The sequence below is a fragment of the Nomascus leucogenys genome, chromosome 2 (genome assembly GCF_006542625.1).
Source record: "Nomascus leucogenys isolate Asia chromosome 2, Asia_NLE_v1, whole genome shotgun sequence".
Classification (NCBI taxonomy): domain Eukaryota; kingdom Metazoa; phylum Chordata; class Mammalia; order Primates; family Hylobatidae; genus Nomascus; species Nomascus leucogenys.
The window spans coordinates 51,623,356-51,644,162 of NC_044382.1; the positions used below are offsets into that span (position 1 = coordinate 51,623,356).

Here is a 20,807-nt window from a genome sequence, read left to right on the forward strand (position 1 = left end):
CAGTGGTGGAGGGTGGTTCAATGAGTCCTGCAGCGCACCCCCTTTTGTGGCTTTTCAGGTTCCCCAACATGGAGGCCATTCTTGTCCCATGGAAAGGCCCCAGGGCTGCAGTCTTCTTGGGAAGCTCACCATTGTCCTGTTGGGTTGCTGGGTCCTTGGGTCAGTGGAGTTGCCTCCATCCCCCAGCCCCACCCCAGAGTCGAATCCCTGGGCCAGGAAATGCCTGTGACCTGGCAACCTCTGGACAGTAATGAAGGAGGGGGCACCAGCGAGCACCTTTGGGGACCAGGCACTCCCAGGAGTGGCAAATGGGCACCCCATTTCTCTCTCTGCCTTTGGTCCAGCTTCCTTGCTGGGCCGAGATTACGCCACTGCACTCCAGCCTGGGCAATAAAAGTGTAACTCCTTCTCAAAAATAAATAAATAAATAAATAAATTAAATTAAATAAAGATAAACAAATAAAATATACAATTCAGGCTGGGAGTGGTGGCTCACACCTGTAATCCCAGCACTTTGGAAGGCTGAAGCGGGCAAATCATTTGAGGTTAGGGGTTTGAGACCAGCCTGGCCAACATGGTGAAAAATACATTTTTACACTGTATGGTAAAAATACAAAAATTAGCCGAGTGTGGTGGTGCATACCTGTAATCCCAGCTACTGGAGAGGCTGAGGCACAAGAATCACTTGAACCCAGGAGGTGGAGGTTGTGGTGAGTGGAGATCGCACCACTGCACTCCAGCCTGGGCGACACAGCGAGACTCTGTCTCTGAAAAAAATAATATATGCATATATAATTCAGTGAGGTTAGACAGATGTGAATACTCATGAAGCAATCACCACAATCAAGTTATTAAGCATTTCTGTCACCCCTAGGAATTTTCTTGTGTCCCTCTGCAGCCAATCTCTCCTTCTGCTCCTGGCCCTAGGCAACTGCTGATTGGCTTTTTGTCAATAAAGGTACATTTTCTAGAATTTTGTACAAATGAAATCATGTAGTATGTAACCTTTTGGGTCATTCACTTAGCATAATTATTTTGAAATTCATGCATGTTGTATGTATTAACAGTTCATTCCTTCCTGTTACTGTGTAGTATTCCATTGTGTGGATACATCATGATTTGTTTATCCATTCACCTGCTGATGCACCTTTGAGTTGTTTCCAGTTTTTGACTATTGCAAAAAAAAGTTGCTAGAAATGTTCATATACAGGTCTGCATGGACATGTTTGTTTCCTCTTGTTTTTTAGAGATAGCATCTTCTGTTGCCTAGGCTGAAGTGCAGTGGCATAATCATAGCTCACCGCAACCTCGAATTCCTGGGCTCAGGCACTCTTCCCAACTCAGCCTCCTGAGTAGCTGAGACTACAGGCACATGCCACCACACTCAAGTAATTAAAAAAAATTTTTTTTTTTTTAAGAAATGGGATCTCACTGTGTTGCCCAGGCTGGTCTGGAACTCCTGACCTCAAGTGATCCTCCTGCCTTGGCCTCCCAAACTGTTGGGATTACAGGCAGAAGCCACCAAACCTAGCACAATTTTTCTCTTAAAGTCTCTTTTGTTCTGACATTGGTATAGGCACCACAGCTCTCTCTTGGTTTCTATTTGTGTGGTATAAATCTCTTCCCATCCTTTTACTTTCAACTAGTTTGTACCTCTGAATTTAATTTGTGTCTCTTGTAGGAAACAACTAGCTGAAATTTTTTTTTTTTTTTTGAGGCAGAGTCTCACTCTGTTGTGCACGCTGGAATGCAGTGGCATGATCTTAGCTCACTGCAACCTCCACCTCCTGGGTTCAAGCAATTCTCCTGCCTCAGCCTCCCAAGCAGCTTACATTACAGGCATGTGCCACCATGCCTGGCTAATTTTTTTTATTTTTAGTAGAGATGGGGTTTCACCACATTGGCCAAGCTGGTCTCGAGGTCCTAACCTCAGGTCCGCCCACCTCGGCCTCTCAAAGTGCTGGGATTACAGGCACGAGCCACCACGCCCGACCCAATTCATGTTTTTAAATCCATTCTGCTGGCCAGGCGCAGTGGCTCATGCCTGTAATCCCAGATTACAGGGATTACCCGCCTCCCGGGTTCACGCGATTCTCCTGCCTCAGCCTCCTGAGTAGCTGGGACTATAGGTGCCTGCCACCACTCCCGGCTAATTTTTTGTATTTTTAGTAGAGACGGGGTTTCACCGTGTTAGCCAGGATGGTCTCGATCTCCTGACCTTGTGATCTGCTTGCCTCAGCCTCCCAAAGTGCTGGGATTACAGGTGTGAGCCACCACACCCGGGCTTTTTTTTTTTTTTTTTGAGATGGAGTCTTGCTCTGTTGCCCAGGCTGGTGCACAGTGGTGCAATATCAACTCACTGCAATATGCGCCTCCCAGGTTCAAGTGATTCTCCTACCTCATCCTCCTGAGTAGCTGGGATTACAGGCACCCACCATCACACCCAGCGAGCTTTTGTATTTTTAATAGAGATGGGATTTTGCTATGTTGGCCAGGCTGGTCTCAAACTCCTAAGCTTCAGTCTCCCAAAGTGCTGGGATTACAGGCATGAGCCACTGTGCCTGGCCCAATCTATTCCTTTTGATTGTGCTTAATCCATTTATACTTGATGTATTTACTTGTAAGGCAGAGTTTATATCGCCATTTTGGTATTTGTATCTATAGGTCTTGTCTTTTTGATATGGCCTGTTTTCTTTTGTGTTAAACAGTATTTTCCAGTGTATCATTTAATTTGATTATGATGTGTCTAGGTGTGGACCTCTTAAGAGTTTATCCTACTTGGAGTTTTTTTGAGGTTCTTAGATATAAGTTTTTTGATCTGGTAGGTTTTGGCCATTATTTTTTCAAATATTATTTCTGCTCCTTTCCCTCCCCTTCTCTTTTTCTGGGACTCCTGTTACACATATGTTGGTATGCTTGATGGTGTCCCACAGGTCTCTGAGGCTCTGTTTACTTTTTTTCATTCCTTTTAAAATCCTGCTCCTCAGACTGAAACTCTCAATTGACATAGCTTCAAGTTTGCTGAATATTTCTTTTGCTTGCTCAAATCTGCTGCTGAACCCCTCTAGTGAATTTTTCATTTCAGTTAATGTACTTTTGAATTCCCAAATTTCTATTTGGTCATTAAAAATAATTTCTACCTCTTTACTGATAGTTTCTATTTGGTGAAACATTGTTCTCATATTTTCCTTTAGTTCTCTGGACATGGTTTCATTTAGTTCTTTAAACATATCTTAAAGTAGCTGAGGTAAAGCCTTGTTTAGGCTTCCTCAGAAAGTTTCTATTGATTGTTTTTTTCTCCCTGTGGGTGGGCCATATATTCCTGTTGTGTTGCATGCCTCATAATTTTTTGTTGAATGTTGAACACTTAAAATATAAAGTGGCAACTCTGGAAATCAGATCCCCCTCCCCTTCCTAGAGTCTGTTGTTGCTGGCTGTTGTTGCTGCTGTTTATTTAGTAACTTTTCTGAACAAATTCTTAAACTCTGTGTTCTCTGTTATGTAGCCCCTGAAATCTGTGCTCAGTTAGCTAGTGGTCAGCTGATTAGACAGACTTCCTTAAATGCCTAGAACGACCAAGTCTCCTGGTCTTTTCCAAAGAGCAAAGGGCTCTTGTGTCTTTAGGGGCACACGTTCCACATTCAGCTAGGCAGTTTACTACCCTGCCTTAGGCATTGCTTCCTGCTTGCATAGAGCCTCAAGGTCAGCTATAAGTGATAGCTTAGTGACTTTCTGGGTTTTTCCCTTGCACAGCCCTATGCATGTGAATTGCCTTCTAGATTTCTAGGAATATGCTGGGGCTTTTCAAAGCTCCTTACAGGCATCTTATTACCCAGCTTTTCCTTTTAAGCTTTTTGGTTAGCCTATTGTTTGCATTGTTACCTACTGCCTCAGGTAGCAATGATGTTCAACAATTGCCCTGATCATTTTCAAGTGATACCCCTGGGGAAAAGGCTGTTTGCACTGAGTCAGGTCAAATAAAGATAAATCTTGTGAGTAGCGTCTTACAGGAAACCACCATACAGGTCAAATAATGACAATTCTCTGGAAATGGGGCTTTGAAGCTGCTCCAAACCTATTCTGCTCCTTCCAGTGGTTGCCAGGCTGTTGGTTTTCAGGGATGCCGAGGAGCTGGGGAGAAGGAAATGGGAATAGAGCATGTTTAAATGCCACAAAGATCACTCTTCTTAACGAAATGCATCTTTTTTTTTTTTTAAATAAATGTTCCCTAGCTTGCTGCAAGGGGAACATTTGCTGCTTGCTGGAATAAATGTTCCAGAATTTTAAAAAATCTGATTCTCACAGTTTTGTCAGTATTTTCATTGCTTGTATGGAGCAGAGAACTTCTGGAGGTCCTTACTTAGCCATTCTTGCTGACATCACTCAGGATTCTTTCTTGGAAGCTTCTGTCTTCCTTCTTTTTTTTTTTTTTTTTTTTTTTTGAGATGGGGTCTCGCTCTGTCACCCAGGCTGGAGTGCAATGGCGCGATCTCAGCTCACTGCACGCTACGCCTCCCAGGTTCACGCCATTCTCCTGCCTCAGCCTCTCCGAGTAGCTGGGACTACAGGCGTCCGCCATCACGCCCGGCTAATTTTTTGTATTTTCAGTAGAGACGGGGTTTCACCGTGTTAGCCAGGATGGTCTCGATCTCCTGACCTCATGATCCGCCCGCCTCGGCCTCCCAAAGTGCTGGGATTACAAGTGTAAGCCACCGTGCCTGGCGTAGTTTCTGTCTTCTTTCACCCTTACTCCCAGATGGTAGCAATAGTGGCAGGAGGCAGACAAATCCTAGGCAGACAGGAACAGGTCCCCATTGAAACCCAACCTTCAAGCTGAAGACAGTTTAATGCCTAGTTACAAATCCTCGGTAAATCCACAGACCGGATTGAGAAACTGTCTTCCCATTTGGCATGCTTTCCTCTGATTGATCCCTACCCTTCATCTATTTTACATATACCTACCCTTGCCTAATTGGTTTTCTACACTGTTGTGCCCACCTTTAAGTAGTGCCTTTGTTTTAGCCCTTCTTTTTTTTTTGTTGCATACTCACAAACCAATCAGCACACACTCCCCATTCTGAGCCTATAAAAGCCCTGGACCCAGCCAACAGAGAGACGACCTGACTTTGGGTGGGGGACCACCCTCAAATCCCCTCTCCACTGAGAGCTGTTCTGTTATTCAATAAAATTCTTCTCTGCCCTCCTCACCCTTCAGTTGTCAGCGTAACCTCATTCTTTTTGGACGCGGGACAAGAACTTGGGAACTGTCAAATGCGGGTATGAGCTGTAACACAGGCAGGCTGAGGCACGCCCGTCTCAGCCACAAGCTGAGTGCGGATCCCAGTGCACAAGCCAGGCATGGCATGGTGGGCTGAGTGGATGAGGCGCCTCCTGTGGTAGGCCTGGGGCCAAGGGAGGCCCAGGTGGGGACACTGCCGGCCACAGAGGCCACTACAGGCAAAGTGACTGAGAAAAATCCTATGTCAGTAGTCCTAAGTTGTCTAAACCACAGCTTGTTTTCCCCAGTTCAACATTTTCCTGAGGGTGTCTTCATCTGGGGTGTTAGTTCAAATATGGGATAATTATTAAGGCCACCAATGTCACAGCTGGGCTTCACAGTGTCTTTTTTTTCCTTTTTTTTTTTTTTTTTTTGACAGGGTCTCACTCTTTGGCCCAGGGTGGCATATGCCAGTGGCACAATCTCTGCTCTCTGCAACCTCTGCTTCCCTGGCTCAAGCAATTCTCCAGGCTCAGCCTACCGAGTAGCTGGGACTGCAGGTGTGAGCCACCATGCCAGCTAATTTTTGTATTTTTTTTAGAGACAGGGTTTCACCATGTTGCCCAAGCTGGTCTCAAACTCCTGAGCTCAAAGGAATCTGCCTGACTCAGCCTCCCAAAATGCTGGGATTATAGGTGTGAGGCACCACACCTGGCCCACGTGTGTCTTTCATCAGCAAAATGCCTCCAGGCAAAAGCAGATTTGAGTGCTGGGATCAGGAATTGTTTCTTGCTTCTCCTAAAGTTTGATCCCCAATTCTTTACTCTCCTTAGCTCTTCGGTGCTTTTAGGAATAATTTTGTTTTTTTTTTTTTCAACATGTTCGCCAGCTTATTTTCTGTGGGAAATTCAGACCTAATTACCTCGACCACTGTTATTGGGAGTATTCCCCACTCAAGGTTTCATTATTCTCCCTCTAGCCTGCCTGCACAAGGCCATCTGGTCCAGAGGATGGGAGGAGGGGTTGGAAGGAGACAGGAAGATGAGATTGCATCTCTGTTCTTTATGACCTTGTTTCAGGGGGAGGAGAAACTGAAGGAAAATCTTTTTTTTTTTTTTTTTTTTTTTTTCAGAAAAAGGAGACACATTGACCTGGAGTTTCCCCGCTTAGACAATTTCATATGGTTCAACTTATCCGCACTTTGTCCAGTAGGTCACATGGTGGGAGATGGCAGTCTCCTGCCATCTGGCAAAGGTCAGAAGGCAGGAGGGGCCTGGTCCAGGATGTCCCAGCCATGGGACACAGATGGCTAGTGGCAGCCACAAGAGGAGAATGACTTGTCCCTGTGTGCAGAAAACCTGGAGAAAGGCACGCAGCCAAGCTTGTACCCACGCTGTGCCACTCAGAAGGAAGCGAAAACTCAGCACTGCACGTGGCCGAGCAGACCAAAAGCGACTGCGAGGGAAGATGTTCAGCCCAGAAGTGGAAGTGAGCTGCCGCTAAGGCTTTCGGGGAATGTAGTCCCTAGCTGTGCCACATGTCCCTGCATTCAGGAGGTGCTCTCGACATGTGTGTGCAACACACCTGGCGGAACTACACATCCCAACCTCAGCTCATAAAATGTATGAGGATGCCAGTGGGCTTCCTTTGGACACCTCTTTAAAAGGCACACCCAGATCTTCCTATTATTAATTGTAAACTCATGGTGTAAACCTTTCTAACCTATGTGATGTTACCCTTTAAATGCCTTCCCACCCCTCAACACTGTCAAATCCCATGTTAGGATCCCTTAACCTGAGCAAATACAATTTTCTGCTTACTTTCAGTTATTGAAACTTAGTCTGACCATATATAGAGTTTTGTTTTGCTTTTAGAGACAGGTCTCGCTGTGTCACCCAGGCTGGGGTGCAATGGCATAGTCATGGCTCACTGTAGCCTGGACCTGCTGGCCTCAAGCCTCCTGAAGTTCTGGGATTTTAAGTGTGCCACTGCACCTGGCAATGAAGCCTGTGGCCTGCCCTGATGGCACCCCTGGGTCCAGCTTCATCCCAGCTCTCTGTGTTGATTCACAGCAGGGCAGCCTAGTTTCCCTTGGGCCTCATGCAATCCTTGCCTCTAACCAGTCTCAAGGTGAGTTTGGCAGAGCAGCCATTGACACAGCCTTATGGCTCCTGCCCACTTGTCCTCCTTCCCAGGAGCTCCAGGTACAGGGAGAGCATACATCTGGGTTTTAGAGCACAATCTGAGCTTCCCGTCTGATTAGCTTCCCCTTCATTCTCAGGGTCCCTGTTTGGACAATTAATTATAAGGACATCCTATCCAGGAACCACTGAAATCCTGACTTGTGATCTCTGATGTCAAGGAAAGCAGATGGAGTGGTCCTATCCTTTCCTTCCCAGGGATAACACAAATGCAGACCCTTAGAGATCTTCCACTCTGCTGCTAGGGGCTACTGCCAGCAGCAGCCCCCTCCCTTCTGAAATCTCCAGACAGTTGTGGGCACCCCTCTCTGTTCGATCCTTTACCACCTTCCACCTCCACACTTCAGGGAACACATTTTAAGGAACAAACATTAAGTTCTCCCAAGAAATCCAGGTGACAGCTGTGAAGTGGGCCTGTGGTTTTGCTGGAGATGGAGATGCCAAGCTCCCACGCTTTCAGATCCCCCGATATCTCATTCTTGGTGCCCAAGTCCCCCACCCCTGTAGGGGTGGGGTAGGGGCTTCACCCCAGGAGCATGAGGCCCGTCTCCTCTGGATCAGAACCTCCTTACATGGTTTTTATATCTACAGGGGCCAAGGGTCAAGTGGCTCTGTGAATCTTACATCTAGTGAGTCCTATGGGATCGTGTGTCCAGTCTCTATGACACCCTTTAGAAAGCAATGTGACATTTCGTTTTCACCTTAGGAGCTTTATCAGCAACTCCAAGCCAACAGAAAAGTCCCTGTCAAGATCCTGTGAGAACTCTAACTTTGGAACTGCAAATTGCCAGTTTTTTAATGCAGACAGTAGAATAACAGCCCCATTAATTACTACAATAATACTTCCTGTTCACAGCTCAATAAAATACCATTATAATTCAGGTCCAGATTTCTTAACTCCTTTATCCATTAAAATGTGTTTGTCTTTTAGTGTGTCTGCTACCTTTCCAAATGGCAAAAAAAAAAAGTGTTTGTCAGCTGGTCATGGTGGCATGCACCTGTAGTCCCAGCTGCTTGGGCAACTAAGGACAGAGGATCACTTGAGCCCAGGAGTTTGAGGCTTCAATAAGCTATGATCACACCACTGCATCAGAGACCCCACCTCAAAAAAAAGTGTTTGTTAAAAAAGTATGTTTTTCCAAAATTACCAGGGTTTTACTAAAAGTTATTAGCAAAAATTAGTAATATCCTTCCACCAACTCCTGCAAATAGTCACTTATGCTCCTCATCTGCAGGAGGCCCTCTGCTCCTCTGCCCTCCCTTCTTTTTAATTGGTGCCTCAAAAGGCATTTCTGGGGAGTGGCAACGCTTTGCTTGATTCTGACAGTGGCAAGACCTTCTTTTCTTTTTTTAAAAATTTCTTATTATTTTCTAAAAATTACTTATTTTTGTCGAGATGAGGTCTCACTATGTTGCTCAGGCTGGTCTCGACTCCTGGCCTCAAGTGATCCTCCCACCTTGGCCTCCCAAAGTGCTGGGATTACAGGCGTGAGCCACCGTGCTGGGTCCCTCCCTTATTTCTTGGGCTTGGATCAGCTTCTCACTATGGGGAGCATCAGTGCTCATTATTCCTTCCCCCAAATCCTTCAGGTGTGCTGGTGTACAAGTTTTCCAGGCTTATGCCCTGAGGGAAACCAAGCAGGTGGTTGTGTGGGAGGAGGAATCAGATAAGAAAAAGGAGGCCAACTTTAACTGTAAATGAGTTTAAACATTCACAGAGGCACATGCAACAAATACCTATGCACCACTGTGAGGACAAGAGTTTTAAATTTTATTATTTACTATTTTTTTTTTGCCTTTCAAATGAGTTTAATAAAGACTAGTTTGGAAAATAGCGATTTTAAATTTTAATCCACCATGTGACTTCTGACTAACCCTCAGTCTGGGAATGCCTCTAAAATGTCTAGTTGATGTATTACTCTTTATGTAGAAACACCTATTTCCTTTCCCTCAAAACAACCCTTGATGCTGTTGCAGAAATCATAGGCTGTGATACCCGGAGCATTCCCTCCGCACATTCCTTCAACAGCATGTATACTTTCCCCCAAGATACAAGCCCTGGTTCTGATGGGGTGTGGTGTGAAGATCTACCTTCCGGCCACCCAAGACCACACTTCTGTCTCTAAGTTTCCCCTAAAAAATCACCCAAACCGACAAACTGGATTTGTCTGCCTCATTCTTTGGTTTCTCAGCTCCTTCAGCATCTGAGGGTTGCTTTGCATACATGGCCCTTTCACAGAACTGAGCCCTGGGGGAATTCCTATGTCTAGAGCAAGGAAAGATAACTTGGGAGAAGTAGCTGTCAATAAAGGATAGGAAAATCTAGTAAGTGTAACCTGGAAGCCAAGTGAAAAAAAAAGGGTCACTGTGAGGAAGTGATCAACTAATGTATCAAATAATGTTGAAAAGACAAGTAAAAGTGAGGTAGGAGACCAGCAGTACTTATTTTCCACTCCCAACAGGATAAAGAGAAGAAATGGTGGGAACCAGCAGACAGTGCTAAAAGCAACCTCTAGCTTCCTTCATTGCTCATTAGCATAAGACCCTCCCACCAGCACCATGACATTTACAAATACCATGGCAATGGCCAAGAAGTTACCACCCCTTTCCATGACAATAATCCAAAAATTACCACCCCTTTTCCAGATATTTCTGCATAACCCTCCCCTTGATTTGCATGTAATTAAAAATGGGTATAAATATAGCTAGCCAACTGTCCACAAGTGCTCACTTGGGGTGCACTGCCTAGGAGTTGGATGTGCTTCACAGGAGCAATTCCAGTTCAGTAAAACTTGCTAACACCACTGGCTTGCCTTTGAATTCTTTCCTGGGAGAAGCCAAGCACCTGTATGGGCTCATCTGCCTGCATCAATAGGACTGAAAAAGACCACTGGATTTAGCCACATGGAATCTATCAGGGATCTTTGATGAGAGCAGACACAAATACCTGATTGGAGTGGGTACAAGAGTGAATGGAAGAAAAGGAACTAGAGACGAGTATTCCACACCTCTACTGAGGAATCTTACTATTAAGTGATGCAAGAAATGGAGTGGTAGGTAGGTAGAGGTGGATATAGAACACATACACACACACAAACACATATACACACACACACACACACACACATATATATATATTTGAGATGAGAAAAATACATGTTACTTTGCTAATGGGAAAGATCCAGTAGACCAAAAACAAAAAATGCAGGAAAGAGAACAACTGTAGGAATTATGCCTTAGTTTAAGGATGGGATCTAATACACTAGAGGAGGACTTGATCTTAGATAAGAGAACAAAGTGCCAACCATAGCAACAGAAAGAATGCAAGAATAAGATGCACAGAGAAGAGGAATTATCTTCTGATTCCTTTTTTAAAAAAATTATTTTTTTGGACCAGGTTATGAGACTGGCTAATTTTTTCTTTTTTTGAGACGGAGTCTGGCTCTGTCACCCAGGCTGGAGTGCAGTGGCGCGATGTCGGCTCACTGCAAGCTCTGCCTCCCAGGTTCACGCCATTTTCCTGCCTCAGCCTCCTGAATAGCTGGGACTACAGGTGCCTGTCACTGCGCCTGGCTAATTTTTTTGTATTTTTAGTAGAGACAGGGTTTCACTGCGTTAGCCAGGATGGTCTCGATATCCTGACTTCGTGATCCGCCCGCCTCGGCCTCCCAAAGTGCTGGGATTACAGGCGTGAGCCACCGCACCCGGCCAAGACTGGCTAATTTTTTTTGCATTTTTGGTAGAAACGAGTTTTGCCATGTTGCCCAGACTGGTCTCGAACTCCTGGGCTCAGGAAATTCGCCCACCGCGGCCTCCCAAAGTGTTGAGATTAAAAGTGTGAGCCACTGCACCTGGCCTCTTCTGATTCCTTTTCTTGTTCTCAGTTAACTAGGAAATAAGGTCACCAGCTGAGTGAGGAGTGGGCAAAGTGCTGCAGAGGTTAAAGAGAGAAGTCATAAAATAGCAACTTAAAAGAGTGGGACAATGACTGGATAGGAAAACAAATGCTGGAGGTTAGCATACAAGAAATTAAAGTGGGACTAATCAGCTGGGCACAGTGGCTCACGCCTGTAATCCCAGCACTTTGGGAGGCCGACACAGGCAGATCATGAGGTCAGGAGTTCGAGACTAGCCTGACCAACGTGGTGAAACCCCATCTCTACTAAAAATACAAAAAATAGCTGGGCATGGTGGTGTGCACCTGTAGTCCCAGCTACTCAGAGGCTGAGGCAGGAGAATTGCTTCAACCTGGTAGGCAGAGGTTGCAGTGAGTTGAGATCATGCCACTGCACTCCAGCCTGGGCGACAGAGCAAGACTCCATCTCAAAAAAAAAAAAAAAAAAAAAGTGGGACTAATCGTCATAGTTCTGTTTTTCTTCAGCCACATTTAGCTGGATGGATATAGGAGTGGAACAGACAGCTCTAGGCTCTTCTTTATTGTTTTGCCAGATGCTCTGGTTCCTTCATTTAAAAACTGTATGTTAAATTATAAGAATATGCCATGATTGACTGGGCACGGTGGCTCACACCTGTAATCCCAGCACTTTGGGAGGCCAAGGAAATGGATCACTTGAGGCCAGGAGTTCGAGACCAGCCTGGCCAACATGGCAAAAACTCATCTCTACTAAAAATACAAAAATTAGTTGGGTGTGGTGCTGCACACCTGTGGTCCCAGCTACTCGGGATGCTGAAACATGAGAATCACTTGAGCCTGGGAGGTGGAGGCTGCAGTGAGCCGAGATCATACTGCTGCACTCCAGCCTGGGTGACAAGGTGAGACCCCGTCTCAAAAAGAATATGCCATGACTTATTGTTAACCTATTCACTTCCCAGTATTTCTGTTGTGTTCATATTTTTACTCTTTAAAACACTGCCTCAATAAACATCTTTGTGTGTGTCTCTTTTGCTCACATGGGAGAACTTCTAGTCTAGGGTATGTATCTCCAAGTGGTATTGCTGAGACATGAGATATGCTTAGCTTTGATTTTACTGGATATTGCCAAATTACTCCCCAAAATAATTATACCAAGTTACCCTCTTGCCAGCAGTGTATAAAAGTTCTAATACCCCTCTGCCAGATTTCTCAATTTTTGCCAGCCTAATTGGTAGGAAACAGTACTACATTGTTTTATTTTGCAATATTCTGACTTCAAGATTGAGCATCTTTTCATTTACCTACCAGTCTTCTTTGTCTACCACTCAATTGCTTACTTAAAACACTATATCACTATATTAAGTATCTACCATATGCCTGGCATTAATTAACAGGGTAATAAAAAGAGCTATCGAAACAGACATGGATTCTTGCCTTCCTGGAACTCACCATCTAGTGTAGGAAAAAGAAAACCAAATAATCACAAATACAAACTGTGGTGACATGGAGGACATTAACAGTAATCCATGAAAATTTTTAAAAGGGAGACCAATGTAATTGAAATAGGAGAGTCAGCAAAACCTTTCCTGAAGCACCATTTGCATTTTAACAGATGAGTAGGAATTAACCACCTTAGTATTTTTAAAAAGTGCTCAATCTTAAAGTCAGAATACTGCAAAATGAAAAGCCTACTGCAGCTATAAAAAAACCCAAGCATCACCACCATCAATATGCCTAAAAGTGCATAAGTCTTTTCTTATCTTCCATGGAGGTGTGCTAGATGCTCTGGCAGATACAAGTATATCATACATATTTTAGGTTTCTTTAATGCAAGCAACAGAAACATAAAAAATTAGCTTGAGCAAAAAGGAGAAATTGTTAGACTGATGGGGAGCTTCCTGAATCCCAAGGAGAGCTTCAGAAATTGAGCCAGGTCTAAGGACATCAGGAAATAGAAACAAGAACACCATCATGTCAACCTTGTCCTCTCCTACTTCCCATCTCTGGTAAGAAATCAGGTTCCAGGAAGCTCTAGGCCTTTATCTTTTGGCCTAGCAACACAAAAGACCAAAGTAGGGCTCCTTCCAGCTCTACTTGGAAAAAATTCTGGCAAAGGACTGATTAGCTGAATGAGGTCTCATGCCTGCCCCTAAAACTATCAGTGAGCCCCAGGGACACCCTGACTTAGGTTCCTACAGTCAATACAATCAGATTGTTACAAGAGGAAAAGGGGGAAAATGCTGGGCAAAGACAAGAGCTACCACCACACTGCTAACCAGAAGTTATAGGGATTGAATGAAATGACAGATGTGAAAGACTTAGCACAATGTCTTTAAAGTAGTAAGCATTCAATAAATGGTAGCTATTATTAACTCACCTGGCTGTGATGAGTTTAGCAGTTAATTCCTCCTTCTTGGTGCACCACTCTTTAATCTTAGCCAAGTTCTGAAAATTGAAAAAGACAAACTGACTCCCATTCAACTCAGAAGGCTATTTATTGAAAGAATACAACGATGTTACAAGGATGCATTTCATGTAGCCCTAAAAGGCTGGGTATCCATAAGTGCATGGTGTATGGCTGTTGGGACTAAGAAAACCTTCTAGTCAATGAGCCACACATATGTCCTGGGCTCCCTCCCTGTCAATGAAGATGTGCTGAGGTTCAGAGAGTGGTGGTTGGATATAGGCCAAGCTCCAAACACAAACCAGTAATCTCTTTTGGGTCTTCTGGAACTAAGGTTTTATAAACTTCCATAACAGTGCGGGCAGCACTCGGTTACAATTCATGCCATTTCTGAAAGTAGTCCACTATGGGGATCCCCAAACAACCAGTAGCAAAATGAGTTCCTGACAGGCATCCTAGCCAATCAGTAGGAAGGGTCTGAGTAGAATTACCCATTGTCAAACTATGTATCAGACAATACAAGCATAGCCTTGGCATTGTGTGTGAGCTAATCATGGAGCACCACAAACAAGGTGTTTTGGATGGTCAGCATCTCAGAAGGGCAGATCTGCCATGGAATATTCCATTTTGCATCACAGAGGAGAGACTAATTGAGCTACACATACTACATTTCAGCCCCCATGCAAAATTTTTTCCCTGCAAAGAATGAAGAATACTTGGGTGCTGCCGCATGCCATCCATGATGAGAGAAAGGCAATGGATCCTGCTATCTGGCATGCAAAGAATCCAGTAGGAAAGGTTCACCATCAATACCACCAATATCATCTTGCCCCACGATTCATATTTAGGGCTGGGAAAATTTATCTATCTTTGGGAGGCAGCTGTTGTGTAAAAGGAATCAATGTCCAGTTGTGCCCAAATTGGTCTGCATGGTCAATGTCAACACACCAACAAAGGTTCTGGAAATTCCTTTAGGATAGCCCATGGGAGTCATTAGGGGATGAAGCAGGCCACTGAAGCTTAGCTGATGCTTTACTAATGGAAAAGCATTATAGAACTAAAACAAATTGACGTGTGTGTGTGTGTGTGTGTGTGTGTGTGTCTTGCTCTGTTGCTCAGGCTGGAATGCAGTAGTGTGATCTCAGCTCACTGCAGTCTCTGCTCCCGGGTTCCAGTGATCCTCCCACCTCAGCCTCCTGAGTAGCTGGGACTACAGCTGCATGCCACCATGCCCAGCTAATTTTTGGATTTTTTTTTTTTTTTAAAGAGATGGGGTTTCACCATGTTGTCCAGGCTGGTCTTGAACTCCTGGGCTCAAGCAGTCTATCTGCCTCAGCCACCCAAAGTGCCGGGATTACAGGTGTGAGACACCATACCTAGCCAAGTTAATTTTTTTAATGGTGAAACATTTTCTTTGCACATAAAATGAGCCAGTGCATGTTGTTTCTCTGAGTAAAAGACAAAATTTATGGCAATGGACAATTAGACTTATACTTTTCTGCAATAAAATTAACAGGGGAAAATTCTCCTCTTAGTTTTCTATTGTTTTCCCATTTATCTGATACTGTAGGCTTAAGACAGTGCTTTTTCATGGGCATGCTGTAAAAAGTACAATAAGGGGACTTAATAGTTCTGTGAAACTGGCATATGTTAGCTGAAAGTATAATTGTAACTGGGAAAAGGGGAAAAAAGTCACTAGTAGTTCAACTATCTGCAGTTTCTGTTAAATTGTGGTTTGTAAGCCTCCAAGAAGTTGCTTTAAATAGTTAGTGACAAATTTGCATACATTTTGCTGCCACTTATACTTTTAAGAATTCTCCAAGTGTCCAATCCATAGATGCCCATTAAATGTTTGTGTATCTGATGTATCTTAAAATTTATTTTAAAGCCCTCTGAGTCTGAAAATAACCTTTTCACTGGCAAGGCCATGGGGCCCCAAATCCAGGAAACCTGCATTTTTAACCCAGCTTTACCCTTATAGGCTGTATCATACTGTGGAAACCACTTCACATCTTTGGCTTTCAGTCTCTTCATCTGTACAATGAAGTGGTTGGGCTAGTTGATCTAATTCTTTGAATGGTGACTTCCTGGAGTTGGAACTGGTTTCCATGGTGAAGTTAATGTAAGAGCTGCAGTTGAGTGCAGATGTTAAGCAATTTTTAAAATGAGTTTTGGTCATTACTGCAGGAATTTATTTTTTAAAAAAGCTGTTGACATTGGGGGTCACAAGTCAAGATGTTGAAACTTGATATCCTGCATACATATATTCAAAAGCAAAGTCCAACATATAGGCATATCATCCCCAACCAGCTACATATATGTAGTTGTTTTTACACTAGTCTGTAATCAGATCTGAGAATGTGTCTTTTATTTATGTAAAAAAAAAAAACTGTCTACTAGCAGTTTTCTCCACACACAACGTATAAACACACACAAAATTCATTACATTCCCAAGCTCTCTCTCTCTAAGAATCCTCTGATCCTGAATCAAAACAACATTTTAGCTAAAGCATTCTGCAAATTCCTTAATTTCATGGTTCCTAGAGTTTATTTCGAGTATGAATTCTCTGGTGTTTAGTAAGAGCTGAACTTCGGCTGAAGTTTTTCCCACATTCCTTACAAGAATAGGGTTTTTCTCCAGTATGAATTCTCTGATGATCATGCAGGTTGGTTTTTTTTCGGAAGGCTCTCCCACATTCATTACATTCATAGGGCTTCTCTCCAGTATGAGTTCTCTCATGCTGAATGAGAGATGAACTTTGACTAAAGGCTTTCCCACAGTCAATACATTCATAGGGTTTCTCTCCAGTGTGGGTTCTCTCATGTTGAGTAAGCGATGAGCGTCGACTAAAGGCTTCTCCACACTCATTACATTCATAGGGTTTCTCTCCAGTATGAATTCTGTGATGCTCTATGAAACTTGTACTCCTTTTGAAAGCTTTCCCACATACATTACATTGATAGGGTTTCTCTCCAGGATGAGAAATAGCTTGCTGACTAAAAGCCTGCTCACAATCATAGGGGTTCTCTCCAGTATGGATCCTCTGATGGTCAGTAAAGTCTGTAATGTGACTAAAGTCTTCCCCACAGTCATTACAATGGTAGGATTTCACTTCGGTCAGAGTGCTTTCATCTTGAGTGAGAGATGAGCTGTGCTTGAAATCTATGCTGTAGTTACTGCTTTGGTAAGGTTTGCCTCTCTTATGAATCCTCATATGTTTATAAAGGGATGGGCTCTGACCAAAAGCCCTCCCACATATGCTACATTCAAAAGGTTTCTCTCCAGTATGAGTCCTCTCATGTTGGACAAGGGAAGAACATCGACTAAAGGCTTTCCCACATTCCTTACACTGGAAGGGCTTCTCTCCACTATGTGTGACCTCATGTTGAGTGAGGGATGTGCCATGCCTAAAGGACCTCCCGCATAGATTACATCGATAGGGTTTCTCTCCAGTGTGAATTCGCTGGTGTTGAACAAGAGAGGAGCTGCGCTGGAAGGCTTTCCCACAGAGACTACACTGATAGGGTTTCTCTCCAGTATGAGCATTCTCATGCTGACCAAGAGATGAGCTATGCCTGAAGGCCTTTCCACACACATTGCATTCAAAGGGTTTCTCCCCAGTGTGAATTCTCTGATGCTCAGTAAGCTGTGTCTTCCAGAGAAAGGTTTTCCCACAGTCAGTACATTCATGGTGTTTCTTTCCAGGATAAATTCCTTGATCTGTTCCATTAGGGAAAGCTCCCTCTCCTTTATGAGTTTTCTCATGTTTAGTAAGCGATGATCTATGAATAAAGGCTTTTCTACATTTATCACACTTATAGGGTTTCTTTTTTGCAAGAATATTATTCTGATTAAGTAAGTCTGCATTATGTCCCAAATTGCTTCCAAGGGTCTCACATTCACTAGGCCTTATTCTTGCAGGAATGTTCAGTTGTGTAACCAAATTGGTGTTCAATCTAGAGTTTTCACCAAATTTATTTTGCTCAAAACTTTGTGGTGTAATTATTTTCTTCTGGGTGGATGCCTCTGATCCCAGATGTCTCTTCCAGTTTTCCTGTTGCCTGTCTAACTGGCTGCTAACATCCCAGGAGTCTTCTAATGTAGCATGTGAGAGATCATGTGTGCAGTGGGATACTCCTGATACATCCTGCTGCAAATGTGAGGATTTGACTTCAGGCCTGGTCTTCCAGTCTGAAAGAAATCCAAAGTACAAAAGTCCCCTACTCCTTCCTGTTGAAATAAACTGCTAGAGTAGGAATGAAGAAAGAGATATAAGTTACATATGACTCAGTTTTGAAATTAGTCCTGTATCCTGAGAAGACCCAAAATGGAGAAAAGGAAAAGTGAAGAAATGATAGTGAAGACTGCAGATCCAGAGTATGTGGTAAGTCCAGAGAATGAGGAAAGCCCATCTAGGAGGGCTGGTTAGAAAATAAGGAAATAAGTGAGCAGGACTGTGTTAGGCACAGATACAAATGGAACAAGATCATAGTCCATCTTAGGATCCTATATGCTCTCCATGCCTCCTATCCTTTTATAAACCACCACAAAATCTGTCTTCCTAATATATCCATTTCATAATTTCTTTACTGTCAACTCTGAGGTTCCAGGTCTCCAAATGCTGCAGAGAAAATCTGTACCCAGCAATATAACTGAAAAGATTATTTGAAATACTGCATTTTCTCAGTTTGTAAAGTATAACCCTTAGAAATCAAGGAGGTCCTTGATCAGGAGGCAAATCATCTTTGTCTTTACAACTGGTACTGTGGTTTTCATCTATTTGAGCTCTGGTTCTACACTAATTACCTCCCTTGACCAAAAAATTTATTTCAATCTGGCTAATAAATTGATCTTTAAGTCCCTGTTTTTACTTCAGAACACTGATACAAGCAAATTGATTAATTTTTAGGGTTTAAGAATGATAACCTTTAAAAACTAAGGGCAGAGAGCTTTTTGGAGTGATGGAAATGTTCTATGTCAATATGAATTTGGGTTAGGCAAGTGAATGCATTTGTCAAAACCAACTGGATGGTACATATAAGACTTATACATTTCACTGTATATAACACTTTCTTTTAAAAACTAAAGAAAATTGAATTCTAGTTAATGACATACATACTAAAAGTGTAGGGGTGAAATGTAATTATGCCTGTAACTTACTTGGAAATGCATCAAAAAGTAAGATGGACTGATAGATGGCTAAAGAAATACATCATAAAGCAAATAAAACAAAATGTTAACAAAGCAAATAAAATAACATGTTAACAACAACGAATGTGATAATCTTGGTGGTAGGTATGTGGTATTGACTGTAAAATTTTTTTCAACTTTCCTATTTGAAAACATTCATAATAAACTGTTGAAAGAGGAAATCACAATAAGGCCCTAAACCCCCAAATTCCTTACCCTGCAATAAGAATCAACTCAAATCCTGAGGACAGAGAATGCCTTGTAATTTTTTTAAGGATTGTTCTCAGTGGGATATGCAAAAAATGCTTGTTGAAATGAATAAATGAGACAAGTTTTCTTGCTAACCAGATTTCTTACTGATCAATCAAGTAAGTTCTGATTGCTTTCTATATGCTCTGCCACACAGATAAAATATATAGAAATACCATAATAAACAGAGCTTGAATAGAAACAAGACAATCTTTTGGCAACTAAAAAAGGGTAAAACCATCGGATGGCATATTATTAAATCTGAGTTTTTATAGTGTAGATGATATAGATGATATTTGTTGTCAGGAAAGGAAGAAATAAATAAATATATTAGTATATATCAGATCTCATGGATTAGATAGATCTTGAAGAACAAATGGCTTTGGATAGGCAGAATATATTGCCTAATGAGGGAAAAGATATGCTGCTTACAGAAAATATTAAGAGAAATTCAACCTAAGGGGATCTGTTTTAGCAGGAATAGAAGGATAATACTGGAGGTATGATAGGGAACTTTTAAATCAGGGAGTTTCTATTTTCTATAGTAAAGTACAGAGAATAATAGCAATAGTTTGTCAGAAATTTTAAGAAGATAAAGCATTAGGCCGGGCGCAGTGGCTCATACCTGTAATCCCAGCACTTTGGGAGGCCTAGGTGGGCAGATTACGTGAGCTCAGGAGTTTGCAACCAGCCTGGGCAACACGGTGAAACCCTGTCTCTATTAAAATACAAAAAATTAGCTGGGCATGGTGGCATATGCCTGTAGTCCCAGCTACTCAGGAGGCTGAGGCAGGAGCATTGCTTGAACCTGGGAGGTGGAGGTTGCAGTGGGCCGAGATCATGTCACTGCATCATGCCAGTGCACTCCAGCCTGGGTTGACAGAGTGAGACTCCATCTCAAAAAAAAAAAAAAAAAAAAGAAGATAAAGCATTAAAATCCAGTGGCTGGGCATGGTGGCTCAGGCCTGTAATCCCAGCACTTTGGGAGGCCGAGGCGGGTGGATCATATTGGGCCAGGAGTTTGAGACCAGGCTGGCCAACAGGGTTTTAGTAGAAACCCCATCTCTACTAAAAATACAAAAACTAGCCAGGCGTGTTGGTGTGTGCTTGTAGTCCCAGCTACTTGGGAGGCTGAGGCATGAGAATTGCTTGAGCCCAGGAGGTGGAGGTTACAGTGACCTGAGATCACAGCCACTGCATTCCAACCTGGGTGACAGAGTGAGATTCTGTCTCAAAATAAATAAATAAATAAATAAAATCAATCCAGTGTGGTTCAGCAACTGACGAATAATTAAACAAAATGTGGTATATCCATACAATGGAATATTACTCAATGGTAAAAAAGAATGATGTACTGATACATGCTAGAACATGATTGAACCTTGAAAACATCATGCTAAGTGAAAGAAGCCAGTGCCATATTACATGATTCCATTTATACAAACTATCCAGGATATACAAATCCATAGAAATAGAAATTAGATTAATGGTTACCAGGTAGTGAGAGGAGTGGGGAATGGGGAGTAACTATTAATGGGTATGAGGTTTCTTGCTGGTGTGAGGAAAATGTTCTGAAATTAGATAGCATTGCTGTTTGTACAACTATCTGAATATATGAAAAAACCACTGACCTCTACGCTCTAAAGGGGTGAATCTCATGGTATGTGAAT

The 20,807-nt window shown here is 42.9% G+C and overlaps 2 protein-coding genes across 10 annotated transcripts in view; both read right to left on the bottom strand.

Annotated features, from left to right (window-relative positions):
- CDH3 (cadherin 3) overlaps positions 1–13,733 on the bottom strand; it is a 137,598-nt gene extending 123,865 nt beyond the window's left edge. Inside the window, exon 1 of one of the 2 annotated variants that reach the window (XM_030794865.1) lies at positions 13,671–13,733. The gene's annotated coding sequence lies outside the window, so the exon portion shown is untranslated. Of the gene's footprint in view, positions 1–643; positions 683–13,670 lie in introns of those variants that run through there. The other variant, XM_030794867.1, reaches the window with a different exon arrangement.
- Positions 13,734–13,769: 36 nt separating this feature from the next.
- Positions 13,770–20,807, bottom strand: part of ZFP90 (ZFP90 zinc finger protein) — a 35,639-nt gene continuing 28,601 nt past the window's right edge. For 5 of the 8 annotated variants that reach the window (XR_004026147.1, XM_030794877.1, XM_030794889.1 and 2 more), the window contains exon 5: positions 13,770–17,889. Coding sequence is in view for 7 of the 8 variants with exons in the window: in XM_030794877.1 (XP_030650737.1) it covers positions 16,238–17,889 (1,652 nt within the window). In the remaining variant the exon portion in view is untranslated. Of the gene's footprint in view, positions 17,945–20,807 lie in introns of all 8 variants that reach the window. The other 3 variants (XM_030794892.1, XM_030794900.1, XM_030794907.1) reach the window with 2 other exon arrangements.